Consider the following 19,750-nt stretch of genomic DNA (forward strand, 5'->3'; position numbering starts at 1 on the left):
CATGAGCCTGGGATACAAAGTCTTGCCTAGGAAACAGGGTTACAGTGCCCATAATGTCAATTGAATCACTTGCTGGAGCACTGTCACAACTGACCTTTAATTTGGATGCTTCACATCTTTTTGTCCAGCTGAGATACTTAAGGCCTGATTTTCAGAACTGCTGAGCAACCCCAGCTCCCAGTCATTTTCTCACTGGAGTACTGCACCAGCCAAACATTTGGGAATTGCTCATAAGTATTTAAAAATAGAAAGGCTACTATCCAAGTATCAAACTATATGTACCTCTTTTTCTATTCTAAATCAAATTTTGAAAACCTCTCAGGCCCTCTGTGAGGGTAATTGATGCTTATGAAGTCCTCTGGCATCCTCAAATGGAGAGCCTGGTAGAACTGCAAAGCATTCCCTCTTTTCATGTTTATATTTAGCCTCAGGGAGAAGGGCTTCCTCACTAATGTAATGTATATTGACATTTAGACCAAAAATGCCATGTACTGATATTAAAAAACAGTAGATTGTTTCACTTCATACAAGTCTGAACTATGGTTTTTGCATCGTGTTTTCAAATGGCATTTGCACAGAAGTTTGAGTGTAACAACGGGTCTTTTCTCTTTCAATTGTGTCATATTTAACTTCCCCGCTTGATCAGTATATTGCAAGAAAGTCAACTCCAAAACAAAAAGAATCATACTTCATTACTGATTGAAGAGGGAAAAGACAGCTTTTTTCCCCTTGCAAACCTGGGAAAACACTACCTGTCTTTTCTTACATAGGTGATGTCAATTTGTATTTCTGAAATCACACGTCAAATATATACATGTGTAAGCATACATACACATCTGTATTTTCACACTCTTGAAATCTAAATTATGTAGCAAAGAAGCTCAAATGGCTGCATTCCAGTTGTACTGAAGACCTCTCACCTCCCTTTCACCTCCACTTTTCAGTTAATTAAATCTGGTTTCTTTCTAACCTTCTCTGAAGTCTTAGATCCCAACAGACTCAGTATGAAGATCCCTATAGATAAGTTTATGTGCACACTGGGAGAAGAAAAGCAAAACCCTGTCCGTCAAGTCCACCCATTCAGCCTTAAGGCCACTACTGGAAATGCAGAATTTTTTTGAAACAGAGAAAGAGACTGACTCCTCTTCCAGCCCTTTTTTAACACACCATAGGGCAGTTCATAGTGTTTCCACACAGTTCTTACTCCCCCTCCCCCCCCGACTTCTTGATGTGACATGTGCCAAGATGCTAGAGACTCCCTGCCCCTCCAATGTGAGGACACTGCCATGCATTCTAGTTACCACTACTCTCACGCACTGCCAGCTGCTATTGCTCCTGCTGGTTTGTTTGTTTTAAGCAGCGTATTAAATTTTACCATTCAAAAATGTTATTTAGCAGATGCTTTAAAGAAATCCTGCCTCACTCCTCTGACAGCCAATTGGCGTTGATGGCGAGGAACAGTTCTCCTACCACAGCTGCCTTAGTTTAATCCAAAGAATACTGATAGAGCAAAATAAATTGTTTTGGGAGATGCATTGCTCTCAAGGTTTAATCCTAATTCTGACCTGAATTTTGTTAGTAGTTAGAGGCAAACTGATCAGACATCTTTTGCACATGAGAAGACACTCACCAGCCATAGCATTTTGAGGCAGCAAGAAGCCTGAATTGCAGTGATCTGCTTTTATTATTGTATTGATATATCAATACTGTAATTAGGAAACTTAATTTGGTTTCTCCCTATTCTCAGTCTGTCTCCATACCATTTTGTATTCTGTTCTATTTCCTCTCATCTCTGCATTTCCTGCTAAATGCATGCAGAATCCACAAAATGACACCATGCCTCACAGCCTTTGGAACGAGAATATTGTGGAAATGAAAGAGCATTTAGAAAAAGAGATTTAGCTTCGAAGTTTGCTTTTGTTATCAACCTTACTTCTTTTATACTACTGTATGTCGTTTGAATCACCTGACCTGATTAAGACCAAGAATGCATCCATGGAGGACAGCTAACAGCAAGTCCTCCAAGACAGAGCAGCCCAAACTACTGCTACTGCCCTGTGTGCAACTCTCTAAGTAGTAGTTTGAAAGAGGACCCTGTGCCAAGGTTACTTCATGCCAATGTTATTTGCATTCCCAGTTACAGGAGAAAATTAGCCAGCAGATGCTACTGAGATACAGAATTGCATCCCCTTGCATTTGCAGCCCAGATCTTTCCCTGAAACAGAGCGCCAATGGCCTGATCTCACCCTGAGACTTTTTCCCTGCCCCTGGACTCTCAGGACTCGCTGTAGGTGTTTAGTGTTTCTTGGCCACCTAGGAGGTCTGGTGTGGGGGTTGGAAAGTCAGATAGGCTGGCCACCTTGCAGTAGTCCTTCCCAGCTACTCTCACTTCAGCAGAGGACTCCAGAGCAGCAACGGAGATTTTATTAAAAAGCCCCAAGTCTACAGTAGGAGATGGAATTACAAGACCTTTCAATAATTAAAAGTATATGCAACTAAAGCAGATTACACAGAACTACACCTAAAATTCTTCCCAAGCCTTGCCTCTAGCTGGTAGCACTGAGTATTTTTACTAAGGAAATGGCAGACACTGGTGGCCTTGAAGGCACTTGTCTGAATTTATCTAAAAGAGGAACCAATTTTCTGCAGTTCTACTAAAAATCTCTCTAAACAGCAACAGCCAAGAAACAAACCAAACAGCTCAGCAATCGCTGGTCATTAAAATCATTGCCAGGCTCCTTTGCTACTATCAGTTGGGAACGAGAAAGCTTCTTTCCCATTCTTGCAGTTCAAACATCCAAACCCTAAATAGGCACATTAGTGATTAAAAACAAGAATGCCACATCCAGGCAGGCTGAGCCAGAACAGATCCAGGCTATCCAGGCTATGGTATCTTTGGTTCAAAAAGGAATTAAATGAAAGATGGGAAAACAGAAACCAAACTTGAGCAGCTGTCTCAGGGAAGTGCCTTTCCCTCTTTCAGTACACAGCAGCGCAAACCCACCTAGCCCTCATCTGCTGCACAGCACCTCGCTTGGACATTTTCTAAAGGCAGCAATACTCTACACTGGAATTTACACAGAGAAATGTCAGCTCTATATTGGACTCTATATAATCAAGCTGAAATAAGAAATGCTGTTCCAAAGGCAAAGGACAGCTTTAATCAGGTAGAAGTCTAAGCACTGTTTCCAAAGCCATTAAGAACCTATTTCTTGCCTTCTGACTTAGGAAGTATATTAAGGGTCTATGTCATTTTGTTATAGCTGTAAGTCTGCAGGGGGTACAACTAGCAAACACTGAATGTGTTGGTTATTTCTCACAATGAAGAGACTGTATTTCCGAATTATATACTTTTTCCAGAAGGCTTGATTTGGTTTCTCAAGGTCAGTGCAATATCACAGAGCAGTTTGTTGGCTTTTTTTTTTTTTAAAAAAAAAGAAAAAGAAAAGAAAGAGTCCCTTACCTGTGGCAGAGTGCAGACTCTCCAAGCTCCAGTATCTGGAGAGGACGCCTCTCATCCCACCACCGCCACACACCACCCCGCTGCTGTCTGAATCCGAACCCGGTGAGAGCCCGGAGCTTCCACTGCTACTGCAGTTCTCCCCACTGTGTGCCCCACTGGACTCACTGGGGCACTGCTGGGTCCTCATGCAGGCAGGTAAGAGGGAGAGCCAGGGGCTCTGCTCTGCTGGGGGAGGAAATGGGCAGAGCGCTCTGTAGCTGCTCCCAGGGCAGTGGTACCTGGCAGTGCTGTCTGAGCACTGAGCTGGATTCCTATCCTCCTCTCTGCTTGTCTCGATGCATCCTGACATCATAGGGGTCCACTAAGGAGGCTCCCTCTGTGGCAGCTCAACCGCTCTCAGCTGCAGCTTCTAGCAGCTGATTTTTACTAAAGCCAGTTTCAAGGCATTAAAAAAGCAAGGGTGGGACAGAGATCCTTCCTCCTAATTTAGCAGAACTGTCAGATTAAAAATAAATAAGTGGGAATAACAGAATTTCATGCATTTTAAAAATGCCCAAGTGAGAGAGACCTTGTGTTATCTGCTTCCCCTGAGAACTCAGAAAGGACTTAACATACAAACTAATCATGTTTAGAACTGGCTGCGGCTGCTGCTATTAAAAAACTATTTTTGTAAGTTCTCAGAAAAAGAATTCAAAATTAAATCAAAGCCAGAAAAACACAGATTGAGATTTTAGGAGGTTGCAGCTGGGAGCTTTGAAAAATCTTTTAGCATCCACTCCCAGACTGTAGACCTAGGATGGTGCCTATTTCAGTGTGTGATCTTTGTAAGAGACCCCAGTCCCAAGCAAAACAGCATCACTAACTACTTTTTAATTAGAAAGTTTTATAATTTTATTACCTAACGTGTGATTTGGTGTGGCCCTATAAAAGGAATACTGAAAGAATACTAGTTTCCCAAGAATGCAGAAATGCCTGTACTGTTTAACAACAGCTTTGAGACACCAGAGGTTTTATGATAAAGGACATTTCTGGACTGCCATTCTGCTAAAACAACTGCCTTACAATGGCAGATTTGTCAAACTATCAAAATAATGTAAGAGTAGCCACATGGTTTGTATCATGTGCAGCAGAAAACATTGTAAAACTTCTCATGCTAGTTACCAGAATGAGCATAAAACCAGAACTAGACTGCTTCTGTGTGAGATTATAGAGGTCAGCTCAAAGTTAGCCAGGTGAAACTCTGTAACTAGGGGTTTGACTGAAGAAAATGAGATGCTGTGCCAGGGGAAGGGTGATAGCTGCCCATAGGCAGGACACAAAGGAGCATGCTAGGAAATATCAAACTGCTGCTACCATTTACAAACTGAACATGTGTCTAGGCACCCAAACCCAAAACTAGGAGCCTAATTTCACACAAGAATTGAAAATGTTTGTTTTACTATTTCTGTGTAAGGTAATTCTGTCCAAAGTAAGTAAAGGCACATTATTATATGGCACCATCACAGACTGTTCTGACAGAGACACCCCTTTGACTTTGCCTCGCTATCTGTGCAATAGCAGGGAATATTTTGTGACTATTTTATTTCAGTAAGACTTCTGTTTTACTGAGTATTTCTTAAAAGAAAAAACCTTTTCCCTCCATCACTGCAGGTTACTACAAAGCATCCAACAATGCTGAACCAGCTTTCGAGTCCTTAAATATTTCAGCTATTCTTTACAAGAAAGGTCTCTGCAGTAGTAGCAAAAATAACATATTTACAGTGGCCTGTAACAAAAAAATTACTTCAGTAATCTTCTAAATGTAGCTACTTAGACCAAAATATCTTCGTCTAATGCCTCCCAATACAGAAATGGAAATGTGTTCTCAATTTGACTGCAGTAGAACCACTCTTCTGCATTGACCTCACCCTCCCAGGGCCTCCTAGAACAGCCTACATCAAAGTACAAATGGAGAGAACCACTTCTTGATCATAATAATGGGGTAGAAGGCAAGCTCAGCATTAGCAACAAAGATGAATGTGGCTGTTCTGTGGATGTGGAGCACAGGGCATTGAGGATAGGACAGTGCAGCTCTTCAGACACAAAAGGTGCTAAGGAGAGGCTACAATTCAGTCCTAATTATCCTACCCCTGCACCTTGAAATCCATGCCTGATACATGAGAAGTAAAGAAACTTCACATACCTGTATCTCTTGACTAAACTCAACATTATTTACAGAGGGTCTGTAGCAACTGCCCTTGCCTGGGAGATCACTGCCCTCAACCTGCTTAAATCCCTCCATCTGTTCCTCTGCTAGCCCTCCCACTCTCTGGACTGAATGCTCTTGGCAAATACCAAAAGATGTTTATTCAGTGCCAGAGACAACAGCGCTGTAATCCTAGCTGAAGGTGCTACAGAGGTATGCATATTACATGTATGTACTGGATAGGCATTTTCTAATAGAATGGAAAGAGAGGAAAAATACTACAAAGCCAGGTTGCGAAAAGCACAATATTATATCCAAGTTCAAAACTGCAACCCAGTTCCACCTGACTACAGATTTTTTTGTTGTTAAACCTACATAGAGATTTTCTTCTGTGACACTAGAGACAGAAGTTAGCTGAAGTTGCTATAGTGGCAACTGACTCCAGCTACAGATTAAGGATCTCACTGTGCAACCTGATGAAGGTAGTCAAGCTAGCCTGAGCCCTGGACAGCCTGATCCTGAATACCTGTTGGATTTTTTAGCCTCTATTGGGTTCTCCTGTAGTCTGGTAGCTTTGAACAGCAAATGCCAGAATCACTGAGGATTTGCTAGGATCTTCTTTTTGACTCTCTGTCCCATGGAAAGTTTTTATTGGTATGCTAAATCTTTTACCTCAATAGCTAATACACACAATCCCACTCAACCTGCCAAGACAAATTTTCAGGAACTCAGCCATCACTTGGCCCACCTTTTAAGGTTGTATGGAAATCTTTGAGTGAGCACATGTTATCAGAGACCTCACAGAGCACAAATATTTGTGGCTGTGGTTAAACAGAATCAAGACTGAAATAGCAGGTCTAATCTTTCTGTGATTCAGAGAAGAGTAAAAAATACAGTAGGCAACACGATTACTTTTTAGCCACTTAAATTGAATAGTACTTCCATGGGTTAATGAGGATGGAATGGACATTTCATGCTACAGCTACACTTCTGAGGGCTTGCATACCACTTTTTTCTGTGTTCCTTCAAGAACTAAAATGACAAAAATGGAATAAATAGCTCAGCTTGTTATTTTGCTGAACTACAGAACTGCTAAATATTTATAAGACAAAATGAAATCCTGTTATTAAGCTAATATTTTCCCTATTGAAAAGATTTCTCCAGTGGCTGTCAAACATCTTCACATTAACTGTTGCCAAGTGTGAGCTTAACAGCCCATCTATAGCTGGGAAAAGAAGATGAAAGTTGACCACATGATGTTGAGTAAACAAACAGTCCCTTTGCCTCTGAGAAATACTTTCCGCTATACCAGCGAGGTCAGAGGATAGCTCAGTATCACTAAATGGTCACTGTTTTCCAGACTATCCACAGACTGTTTTCCAGCCTTTGAGAACTTGGCTTGCCTATTCTTACTGCTTATGCAAGATTTCCAAGGCCACCAGTATGTTCATCATCAGCACACAACAGTCAGAATGAATTCACGCTTCTTTGGTTGGCATAACCAACACCAGCACTGTGGTGGAACTGCAGGGCATCCCTTGTAGGTATCTGATAGCAGGAAACTGAAAGACCTCAGGCTGTTTAAATCTGACAAGACACGGGGAAAATTGCCAGAAAGATTCAGTCTGCATTTAAATAATGATTTTAAATAATACAGGTTTAAGATCTATTATAGCACAGCTACAAACCTGATTTTGTAATATGCTAGTTACAGGTTTCTCCCTCTGTGAGGATAGACAAACCCTGAGGGTTTACAGTCATACGTGTGGCCTTGTCCAAAAGTTTCACAGATTCTCTGAGAGGTAGCATGGGAGAAACATCTAGGACAAGGTAACAAGGGCAGGCACAAGAACAGAAATGTCTCCAGCTGAGAAGCACAGATAGCAGCAAGAGCAGGGACTTCAAGGGACTACACACCTCCAACTCTCAGACAATTACCTCTGTCAGTCTGTCACTGCATCACCTTGTGATTGTCTCCCGCTGAAAAGTCCCTGTGAAAAAGCTCACAGATAGCAGCACCTCTCCAGAAAGTTCCCTCTGCTCTAGAGCTCTGGGCTAGTAGCTCCCACGCTCAGAACTGCTAATCTCCTAGCTTCAGCCCAGTTGTAGTTACATTCTCACAGCTGCATCCACCGTCCATCAAACAGCTTCCCAGCAACAACGCCAATTTTAGGCAATGTCTTCAGGTTACAAATAAACAGATTCAGGAGAAAGATGGGGAAGGAGAGGATACATAATCAACTTAAAGACAAAGATGCTGGTCCACTGCTTTAACCCAAAGCCTTGTTATCCTTCCAGTACATTTTGGGCCCTTCCCTCTCACCCCTTTCCCAGGGTGATTCCTGGGCCAAATGGTCTCTCAAGATCTTCAGAGGCTGACAAAAAGCAGGAAAACATTCCCGTATCTACATTAGGGAGTGGCTTGTTTCCTGTGCTGGCCTTTCACTCTAGCTCAGCCTATTCACAGCAGTAAATCAGGCAGCAAGGAACAGATACATACTGCAAGGTACAAATGAAGACATGAGCGTAACAAGACAACTGAAGGGGAAAGACGCTTGATACTCATCAGTACTACCTGCCAAAGTGCGTGGTGCAGCCAAGAAAGTCCTTCTAAATGTTTGAACAAGACAGTTAACTTTGGTTAGGTTAACCTCTGGTGTGCATGTGTGTGTGTGCACGCACGTGCTGGTGGGGGTGTTCAAACTATATACTTCTCTGGAGAAGGCTCAAGACTCATTCAGTCTCCACTGAATACAGAGATTAGCACCACCTCAGCTACTCTTTATTTCACAGATGTTAGAGCCATCTACTGGTTCCTTACAGTTCAGTTTAATCAAGTGGCTGCTCTGGACAGAAGAGCACAGGAAGGCAGTCTGCAAAACTTGATCAGCAACCAAGAGCACCATGGTATACCTGATCCCAGCTGCTGGGGTATCCAAATGACAGGTTTGAGCCTGCCTCATTTCTCCCAGCATGACATAAAGGCAGAGAGAACAATGTCTCAGTGCTCTAGTGCCAGTGAGTGGTCAGAGGAATCTAACGAGCACAGCAGATAGAGCATTAAACTCTTCTCCCAGCACTCGTAGTATGTTCTAGCTGCAAATGGGCAGCCTCACCTAAAATAGTAAGCTTGTGTCAGCTAAGCTCTTGCCCTCAGGTAATAGGTAGGTTCATGACAGAAGTCTCGTAGCTGTGCATGACACATTTTGGGCTGGGATCGTGATGACAGCCATCTTTTCATACCTGAAAACTGGAGAGGGCTCCAAAATACCCCATTCCATCCCCCCCCACCCCGCCCAGTCTCTGCAGCAATCCCTACACAAGGTGATCAGATGCAGGCTTCAGAAGTGAGAATTTTATCCATATTTTCAACATGTAAGTATACAGTACCACAGTACTTTCATATCCAGTGTCTGTTACAACTAAAGCATATGCTAGGATCATTAATACAAGTAGTTGCAGCTTTAGAGTTAGAAACCTGAAAATTAGATTAAATGGATACATAATTTAATTTTATATTTATTCTAAATGACCTACAGCTCTGTAAAAAGCAACAGGTATCACAACAAACCTGTGCAAGAATCAAAGAGGGCATTCTGCTGAACTACTGGTGCCTCAAGGACATTCCCAATCCTAAAACTGATCCAACAACCTAAGAGTATTGCTTCAGTACTTCGCAGTTTTCTTTCCAGCCATGTCCTACCACAGGAAAGACACATGCACTCACTCACTCACGCCCAAAATGCTTCACATGAAACCCACAAGCAGCAGCTAACAGAGGGCTGTGGTAGAAGTATTACAACGCTTCCTCTGTTCATCCATTTTCTCCCCACTAGCATGTTTTTGGTGGTGGAAAAAGGGTTCTGATGCATTTCATTTGTTTTGCTACATTTATGTAGAAATTCTTGAGGTCCAGGTTTAGGTCACAGTATGAAATTCACTTGTACCTACCTCAGCAACATTGTGCGTATTGTAGGTGATTCAGGGTTCATGCCCCATTTCTAGACAGCATATAAACACCTACAGCACTACCAACTGGTCAGTCTACATTTACTCCTCCTATTCACCCTCTGAAATTCATACATATTTTTTGACTCCCTCAGGTCCCAGTTGGGAACTACCATGAAATTTGTATCAGCTGTGACTCAGAATTTACTTCTATGACAGTAGTGCTTAGGGATTTCAGCTAATGTCAGAGATGCACAGACAACTTGACAATGACGGGTTTCCATCTGGGATTTCCAAGGAGTAAAGCTGCAGCTTTTTAAATTCAGCCAGGGAGCTGGTCTTAAATGTTGGGGCAACACCAGATGCTTGTGACAGCAAGTGATCAAAGCCCTCAGGTGCTGGGAGAGCAAAGGCAGGGCTCTTGATACCATGATAAGTAGTTTGTTTTCTTATTTCCAGATCAAATGTCATGACTGTGCAGGAGTTGTACAAAGTGTCAGAAAGCAAACCAGTTTTGCCTGACAAAATATTATGACCATTCAACTCTGACATAATTAGCACAATGTTATGGTCCCTTAATTAGGTAATTCCAGTACTGTTTAATTGGTGGTACAAAGAGACTTTGAGGCAGAAATGGCAGCTTGGCACCCAACTGTGTTTGGCTTTTCCTGGCTAGATTCCTAACCGCCAAACAACTCCTCTCCAGTCTGCTTTTCTTATCCTACCCCAAAGTGCTATGATAGAGATATCTGCAGCATTTGGGCAGGCGCTGTCAGATGGAGAATTAAAAAAACCTGGCAAAGATACGTCTCACTGTTTAATAATCTGTGCAACTTACATTTTAATTCTGAGAAAGTGTCAGTCATTGGAAATGAAGCAGACATGATGCTTCGTGCACGTTCCTCAGGAAAATACAGCATACTTGTTCTTTAAGATGATTTATTTAAAGTACAGGAAACTTCTACCTCAAGAGGCTCATTTAGTTGCTTTAGTGTCTAATTAGCAACTTGAGAGGAACCTCACCATACCTACGGTAGTGCTCTCCAGCAAATACAAGGCAGAGTCTGTTTCATCTGCAGTTAAACCTAATTCAAGAGTATGATATATATGACATCATCCTAGGTGAGACAGTTCTCATGAGACAACAAAATGTTTTCACATCAAGCACACTATCATTGCCATCAGTGATCTTTTCTTCACTAAAAAGCTGATCACGGCCTTTAAACAGCACCCTAGTTACTCTCTCAGGGAGAAAACAAACCTGAATATGAAAAGCGCATGAAAGAATTAACTCTAAAGCAGATTTCTGCTCAGACGTGGATGCAGCATTCAACATAAATAGGTCAGAATGCTTATCACATAATTTCCATACTCAGTAAACCAGAGCTTAATTCTCTCATTATTCATGTCCAACTAAGACTAGTGTACATACCAGGAGAGGAGATGCGCCGTTTCCAGCCCACGCAGTCTAAGCCTGTTGGAGTGCTCTGGGAAAATGGATGCAGTTTCAGTGGTAGGATGTCAAAGGCAATAGCAGATGTGATGGATGAACTTACTGCAGCCTGCAACAAGAGAGGGAAAACCAAGACAAACATATATTAAACTTAGATGCCCTGTAGGACAAAATACAACATTCATCACGAAGCACCTCTTTCCACCTCTGATGTGTGCTCACGTAAGTAGTGCATTAGTAGACACATGTGGATGATTGTGGCTAGAGAGGTTAGAAAACAGTGAAGAAGGCAGGAAAAACTGCAAGGTAATAAGAACAGGAGAAGTGGATAACTAGGTACTGGACTCATACTTCACATACTACCACACATACCTACATTCACAGAAAGTTTCACTCCTTCCTGTGAAGTGTGTTCACTCCCCTAGTGGGAGTGGGAAGCATATCACCCCAACAAGTCATCCCCTCAGCTACAGAACTGGTTCCTACAATTGTATGACTAATAATTCCTGTTCTCACATTTAACGTGTAAATAAAGCTTTTCCCTTCAGAGATTTATTGGTACCAGTCCCCAGCCATATAGGACATGGATAACACAACAGTCTTCTCTTCAGTTAAAGGTACAAATAGGATCTCTTGCTCTCTCCTCTACCTGGCTGATTGATTTTACAAAACTTGCAGAACTTTATGAAACTTTGAAAACTCCATACCATTGCCAGATCTCATTGAATTAACTTTTGTTGATTTAAGAGGGAGAACACATAGATACATACACACAGCTCATGACCTCTAATGCCTCAGTAGGTCAGGCTTAAAATAAACAAAAATACAAGGTCTTTGTGTTTAAGAAGTCGCACAATCATACAAACCACTGCCATAAAGATAGTCCATCCACCCACAGACTATCCCTCTCTCATGTAGACATTCACTTAAAGTGTTTAAAAAAAAAAAAGAAAATCCAAAATGTAAACAAAGTTGTTCTCCTTTTCTGTGTCAAACCCATTATTTTCTGCCAATCTTGCAACACCAACAAACTTTCAATGTTTTCTGTCTCCTTTCATCTACCCTGAAACAGAAATAATGTCTGCTTGATATAGGGAAATGAGACCAACATTTCCCTGCTACTTCATCAGGGAATCACAAGATACCGGGCAACATACTACAAGAATCCAACAATGAGCAATACAGACTGTAGTCAAAGTCACTGAAACTTGTAGCACTCAATGCACAATGAAGATAGGCTTTTACTCCTTTTTCCTTCTCTCTCTTTTCTCCCCCATACCTCCTATGGCTGGCACACACAGAAAATATCAGTGACTGCAGACAACTGGGAGATCGGCTGGTTAGTAAGCATTGGTCCCATGGGCATAGCCATTTTTCATCTCTGTATTGCTGCTGTCCCTTCCTTTTGTTGTACAACATACCCATCCTTCACTGAACCAAGAGTTTAGTATATTGAGGTCCAGTAGTTTATTTAGGATCTTTCCTTCTCCCTATCAGGCCACACTATGTCCCATCAGCATAAAGTCTGCTGACTAGCCTTGATGCTGAAACCTCTTCTTTAGAAGATGGTAATTAGTCAAAACATCCTGCCAAAACTAAACAGCAAACTAAGCCCACTGAATAGTCACGCACTGCCCAAGCAGCTGAGAGTGCTGCTGCTGCTCTGTGCCTGGTTTGCTTTTATTCTTCCTGGACTTACTTTCCTAAAACAAAGAGAACACAGCCAATACTTTGGCACAAATCACCATCTCCTGAGGGATGGTACAAACCCTGTTCAAATTAACCTGAGCAGTGCCTTTTTCTCTAGAAAAGTCATAGCAAAGCCCCAGTGGGAGCACACCCTCTTCCAGTGACAATGGAATCAAGCAGAACAGGCAACTTACTGGGCTACAGGTCTGCAAATACCAAGGGTAAAGTCTAGGTTATTTACATGAAGGGTGATAGAAAGCATTATTGTTCTGTTTAAGACTAGGAAGCAGAACACTGCCTTAGGGCTGTTACAATAAAAACTGAAGGCTTCATCCTTATTAATCCCCAGGATATCAGAGCAAATTTCAGGTACAGGCATCACTTGATTTCTACACCATGGGAGCCAGGCCATGCACAACCCAAAGTGAGGAGAAGAAGCATTTTCAGAGATGTTAGTAATATGTGGGCAACCTACAAGGGAGGGGAGGGGAAATCAGGAACAAGAGCATAGTAAAGACTCTCTCTTCTACATTTTCTGCTGTAGGTTCAAGGGGGTCATTTCTATGCTCTTATGTACAGCAGTTCAGTCCTTGGGAGAGGCATTTACCCCTGTTGTGCGTCTGTGCCTTGTCGAGTGCACAACAGGGGCAGACTTATCTCATTCAATCCCCTCTCCAAAGTGTGTTCACTACCCTCTTGAAGTGTATCTGAGGTGCCCACAGTGCTCATAACCATGGTAGCACATGGCAAAACTTAATTTTCTCTTGTTTCAGATGGGGTAAAATCAGATTTCCAGGAGTCATATTCAGGGTAATAAGCTAAAGATCTATTTTTCACTGTTTCTCATTTCTCTTCCAAAATAAAAGAGAGTGCTTTTTCTCCACTATACCCCCTCTGGGTATAGTCCCCTAATGGGCCTTTTAGGAATCTCTCTAATTTGGCAGTGCAGAAACTGCTCTAACAAATGCATGTAGAAGCCATGTCTCTACTTCTGTATCTGTGCACTGGAGAGGCATCAAGCTTAATAGTCAGGTTTAAAATTTTTGTCAAAATCAGGAAGAGCAGGATGGGAGCAGACATGCAGTTCAGAGACATCACTAAAACAATTTTTGCAAAAATAATTCCCAAAACAGAGCCCACTACCATTACAGCATTGCATGTATCAGTAGTTTGGGGCATTAACTCTGCTCTAAGGAATTTATACTGCATTAAAAATAAATGAGAGGACCCCAGGCTACACCATGGAACCCATCACCATGTGAAGAACAAAGCCTATGACCAAGAAAAATAAAATAGATTCATTCACAGCCATGTGAGTTTCTCTTCTTCTACTTCAGGGGGTGTTACCTTCAAAGGCTTGCCATGACCCGCTAAATGCCAACATTTTAAGGTACAAGATCAGAAGCTGCTCAGCTTGTTACTAGTAGCATTCAGTTTGACTCTGGGAATTTACACAGACTGTTCCCAATTAAGGCAGATGAGCAGCTTACTAGACCTAAGCAAAACAAAGGCCAGAATTGTTTAGAACTGGTATTTCAAATGTTGGGGTTTTTTTAGTTTATAGGTAGTTTCTTCACTGTTTGTCCATCTCCCTCTGAATCCCAACTGCCAGCCTTCAGAACAGCTGCTTAATACCACTGTACTCATTTGTGTACGTTGATCTGAGTGATAGAGTAGTATCAGAAATCAGCACGTGAAAAATCAAGAATTCCTCCCTTGTCTGACCTATTAAGTTGTTTCCACAATATTGCAGCATTATATCACCTTGTATGCTGACCTGAACTTAGCACAATACAATTTGTCATAACTGAAGCCACACATCCCAAGGCAGCCATGTGTCACAAAACATCAGACTTGCAATTTCAGATCTCCAAAGCCCCATACAGTTGCCTTGTTCCAGTCACAAAACCACAACAGACAATGAACATCTTACAAAGCTTCTTTTGAGATAATTTATTTCTCCTTATAAAAAGGGATTTAGCATCCTTCTAAAACTGCCTTCAAACACTGCAGCTTGTGACAGCACTCCCACCACACATGGGAGTATGAATAAGCCAGCATTATTACAGGAATAGAACATCACAAAGACAGAATAAAACAATAGGAAAAAGAAACTACGTGATGACTATTGTAAATGAAAAATACAGGCTAAGAAATGCAGTTATATGAGCATACAGGAAATAGCCCTTGAATCCTAACAGTTCTCTCAGTAACACTTAACATTGTGTTCTCTTGGCCTGCCTACAAAGATAAAAAGTGTCAAAAATCTCATAACACACTTAAATAAACAGAAAGAGTAAAAAACAAATCTACCTACATGCTACTAAATATCTGCTACTTACCTCTACCACCCAAAGAAGAATAAACCAGAAAACTAACTCAAGCCCATAAACCCCCCAGGCAGGTGATGTTAAGTGAGGGTACCTCAGTGGGTACAGGGGCAGCTGCAAATCATCACACAGCTGATCACAATTTAGAAGTAAGTTTGCACCAGAAAATAAGGGTGGAAATGCTTAAAGGAGAAGCTGTTTTCTGGCAGTATCAAAATGTGCAGTCAATGAGTAAAGCAGACAGCATTCAAGCTGTGTAGTCTGATGGCTCTAGGGGAAACGGTTGAGGTAACTGGTCACTCCTCTCAGAAGCACTAATGGTCTCAGTGCTGGCCAACATACCCTGCAGCATAGACTAGATTTCTATCGCTATCCGTGCTTGTCAAGAAATTGTAAGAAATATTTTATCATGTTTTACTGGCTTCTGTTTATCACTGAGACTATGTCAGCCAAAGATTCATTTTTTCTAGCTTGTTTCATGCCTGTACAGCTCTAAGCACTCAGAACTCTGAACAAGGTACAAAAGTAACACAATTTCTTTAAAAAATTTTTAAATCTTAACATACACATGCCTCAGGAGCATTACTTGTTGTCTTTGACACATAGCTAGTAGTGGGGCTGAGCCAGGGAAGCCTCCTCACTGAACTGAGTGTAGGCAACATATCACAGATTCATACCCAGCACTCATCCAAGCATCAACTGGCAATATTTTATTTTGAAGAGCCCTACAAATGCAAAATAGCACAGTTTTTGCCCCTTTTCTTGAGGAGGGGAGAACAGTTGACAGTTTTTCAGAAACCCTGTTACTGGAATTGGCCTGGTTTTCTTGTCCCAGGTGTCTGTCAACTTCGATGGGAGGCTCTCCCAGGCAGACAGGTATGAGGCAGCAGGTTTACTCCCAGCAAGTCATAGTGGACAAGCTGAGCTGTGTCAGGTGAATGTTTCCCCTTTGCCATCTACAGAACTGCTTGTGCACATAAGGACAGGACTGGGGCCCCAGCTCCCCTCAAACATTGTCATTTTGATGCAAGAGCAACCAGAAACAGGCAACCAGGACAACAGAGAGAAAGAGAAACAAATGCAGATAACAGACCAAACCAGAAAAACCTGAAGGAAAGCTTGTATTTGAATATCTGCTACTTGATTTCAAGCTTGCTCAGAAGCTTCCTCCATATTATCATCAGTTGCTGCATGGAGTGTCCCTCTATCTCATGTCATTTTTCACCAGAAGTTCTTTTTTATGTATGAAGGCTAAATTTGTCTCTTGGATACAGATTCATGGCTCTCCCTGAAGGGAACAGACCTTAGCTCTGGATCCAAGAGTAACAGATGCCATCAGTGTGAGTCACCACAGCCACAAAGTTTGTCACAAGCAATCATAATGCTGATCTAAAAGTCTTCCCCGGTGGAGAGGAGAATACTCAATAGCTAAAACTCCAATGGCAATGTTCTCTCGAGCACTTCACAGCAGGAATATGCCTCAGTAGGAAGTGTGGAGTTGGCCTCAGATACAAGGGAAGTCTAATTTAGAAGTCCCTTGTTAAAGTTATACAACAATGCCACAGGGCACAGAATGAGATTTCATCAGTTTAATTCATATTGATTTAAGGTAACTTTGATTTGCTCCCTGCCCTCCCTAACTTGCAGCTCACAGAGCAATCTGATGTTCTTGCATCCTATTGTCCCACATGGCAAGAACTGCTCACTTACAGTGACTAAAAACCCACCACCTTTAGAGATCATCACTTATAGATCAGTTTAGTGTTTAATCAGTCTCTGCGGACTACCGGGCCCAAAGAAAAGCAGACAGAACTGGTACCAGACAAAGTGCAAGGACAGGATAACAGTAGAAACAAGCAGCTGGAGCAGAGAGGAAGACAGTGCCAGAGAATGAGGAGGACGTTGTATAGTTTCTTACTTTTAACTGGTCCTCTGGGAGGTGTTGCAATTGAATCCCTCTCTCTGACTGTGTCTCCTTCTCTAGCTTCCTTTTTTGGTTCCTCTCCATCCAAACATCATCGAAGCTGAAGCACCTATAGAGAGGTTTAGGTCTCTTCCTCCTCCTCTCTTGAATCTCCTTGGCTTTTCCATCTGGAGCAAGGAAGGAAAGCCTCCAGGCTTTGTTCTCAAGAGTGGAGATAGGGCGTGGGGATGGTGGAACCTGGGGGGGCCTCCTTTTGCGATGGGGAACCCATTTCTCATTTGACCTCTTTTCAGGTGGTGTTTGACATTGCTGTTTAGACTCCTGTTTTACAAACGGCAGGTGAAAACACAGGGTTTGTTGGCTGGAAACTGCGTTTGCTTCAAATCAGTTTGAACAGAATATGGCAAAGCTCAGTTATCTAGCCTGAGAACTAGTCAGAAGAAAATGCTTTCCCAAGTACTGGCTGGCTGAAACTAGCCTGTCTACTCACTCAGCCTTCTCCCTCATAGGGTACTCCACCCTGAAGCACCAGCTCTGCTATCCTTTGAGAGTGCAATATACAGTCCCTGGGCACAGGGCAATGCCCTCTTCACCCACATTCTAGATGGCATATTACAGTAACCTTACTACTGGGATTTAGGTCACTCTGTCTGTATGTTATTATTTACAAAGACAGACAGTGTCTCTGAACATAGAATAATGACCAGTCTTATCTGTCTGTGCTTTTCCAACTGTACTTCAGTTATACAATGTGAAAAGGCTTCCTAGATGCCTGCAGGTCTGATATAGTAAGCCCTGTGCTTCCTGATGTGCTCTTTACACCATCCATTTTATTTGCTTGATGTTGGGCTGAGAGCAAGGAATTGCACAGCTTTGCACTTCACTCTCATTTGCTTTTAATGAGTGGTTGCACAAAATTACAGCTTTGGTACTGGAACAACTTGAAATCAAGCGTGCCCTGAGGCATCTAACTACTACTCTAGGTAGCATCAGTGTTAGAATCAATAATATTTAAGGTGGGAGATAACACCACTGAGGAATGTATGATCTCAGGAGTCTCTTTTCATGCCAAGAAAATGTTATGGCCTGACAACAGTATCTCTCCAGTTTCTTCACAGTTCATTTGAAGAACCCAAATACAACAACCCTTAAACTACTGCAGGCACTTTCTATCTACTCTCAATTAACCAAGAATTCCAGATCAAGTCTTCTTTGCCACTGGTAGGAGATGCTGCAGTCTAGAAATGTTTCTTATCTACTAGATGCTATGAAAAAGGAAAGTGTATCCTGCTGGTATTCTGTGCCAAACCCCATCATATTAGAGAGGAGTGAGGAGGAGAACTTGCAGAGATTCCAAACATGGGACATATTAGGACAATTCACTCTTGCCTGCTGGGTAACACAATTATGAAAGTAAAATCATGCCACAAACAGATTAATTAAACATGTAATTAAGGCCCTGACATATGAGCAAACTGGTAATTGTTCTGTCTTTTCAGCATAAAACCCTTGTCCTGTATGTAACTTGGAGAATGTTAACCATTACCACGTAATGGTCTGCCCTTCATCAGGCCAAGAAAGGTTACTTACCAGTGTGGTAGCCAGCAGCACCGGGGGCAAGCTGATCTGGTGCAGTTTGGTACAGCACTATAACACAGATAAAGCTGATACCACTGGTAAAATACCTGGCTGGGAGCTTGGGGAAATATATACATATCCCCATAGTGGAGGGCACACTGGGAAGTGAGCTCAAGGAACTTCACAATTATGCATTTGTTTTGTAATAATGTCTTTACTGATATAGAACAGAAAAGGACTTTTCTTCAAATCCAGCCTTAACCTTAATTTTATGATCTTCTTCCTTAGCAACATACATAAGGAAGACCATTGTTAGTGTTTAGATTATAATTATGTTGGGAAGACTTAACACAGCAAAAATACTTTGCCCAACATCTGTTGTATTTTCAGAGAATCCTGAAAAAACAATTTCATTTACAAAATCCAGGGTGCAGTTCTACTTCATTTCACAGTATCATGAAAATGGAAATAAATAAAAGCCCTATCTGCTTTAGTAGATTAGATGTTGTGTCCTGAAAGCTGGGACATTTACACTAATTTCTAGGCTACAGCTGCATTTATTCAATTTCAGATATCATACTCTGCAGCCTCCTGAAGAATCAGGAAAAATAAACTGGTTTTATATGGCTTAGATGCGATTTAAATTTTTCATGGTTTTCTTTAAATTATTTAATCTAGCATTCAATTTAAATAATTATTCATTTGCTCCTAATGGTTACATTATAGGATGTGGGCTTGCCTATTTAAGGCTTTACACATGCCTCATCTCTCCACTCTTTTCTAGATGCTCTTTTGGGTTATCGTTTACAGGTCAATGATTTTATTCATCCTCTGAGAGGCTTCATCTGTTGAAAGTGTGTATAGTCCAAGTATCTTGCATTTTCCTAGGCTGGTGTAACACTGCACTCTCTTGTTTAGAATGTGGTGTCCAGTATTAAGTTTGTAAGTTAAGTTGATGTCCATGAAAAAAGATTTTCAATTAAAGCTGAGCACAGAAGGGAATGAAGCAAATTCTCTTCCCCTTCTGGCCAGAGCAGTTCCAGTACTACAGCCCTCACTTCTCAAACTGCCACCCACATGCTTCTTTAGATTCCAGACAGCATTAGTTAAAAAACCCAAACCAATCAACCAAAAAACTTTCATTGGGAATATGTGAGGAGAGGTTGAGGGAACTGGGTTT

At 41.8% G+C, this 19,750-nt stretch overlaps 1 protein-coding gene across 1 annotated transcript in view; it reads right to left on the minus strand.

Annotated features, from left to right (window-relative positions):
* ARHGEF4 (Rho guanine nucleotide exchange factor 4) overlaps positions 1–19,750 on the minus strand; it is a 222,444-nt gene that overhangs the window by 107,863 nt on the left and 94,831 nt on the right. Inside the window, exons 4-5 of the mRNA XM_074833593.1 lie at positions 16,987–17,313; positions 11,029–11,158 (exon numbers count right to left, since the gene is read on the minus strand). Of these exons, the coding sequence (XP_074689694.1) occupies positions 11,029–11,158; positions 16,987–17,313 (457 nt within the window). The remainder of the gene's footprint in view (positions 1–11,028; positions 11,159–16,986; positions 17,314–19,750) is intronic.

The sequence above is a fragment of the Strix aluco genome, chromosome 9, assembly GCF_031877795.1.
Source record: "Strix aluco isolate bStrAlu1 chromosome 9, bStrAlu1.hap1, whole genome shotgun sequence".
In the NCBI taxonomy this organism is placed as follows: Eukaryota; Metazoa; Chordata; class Aves; order Strigiformes; family Strigidae; genus Strix; species Strix aluco.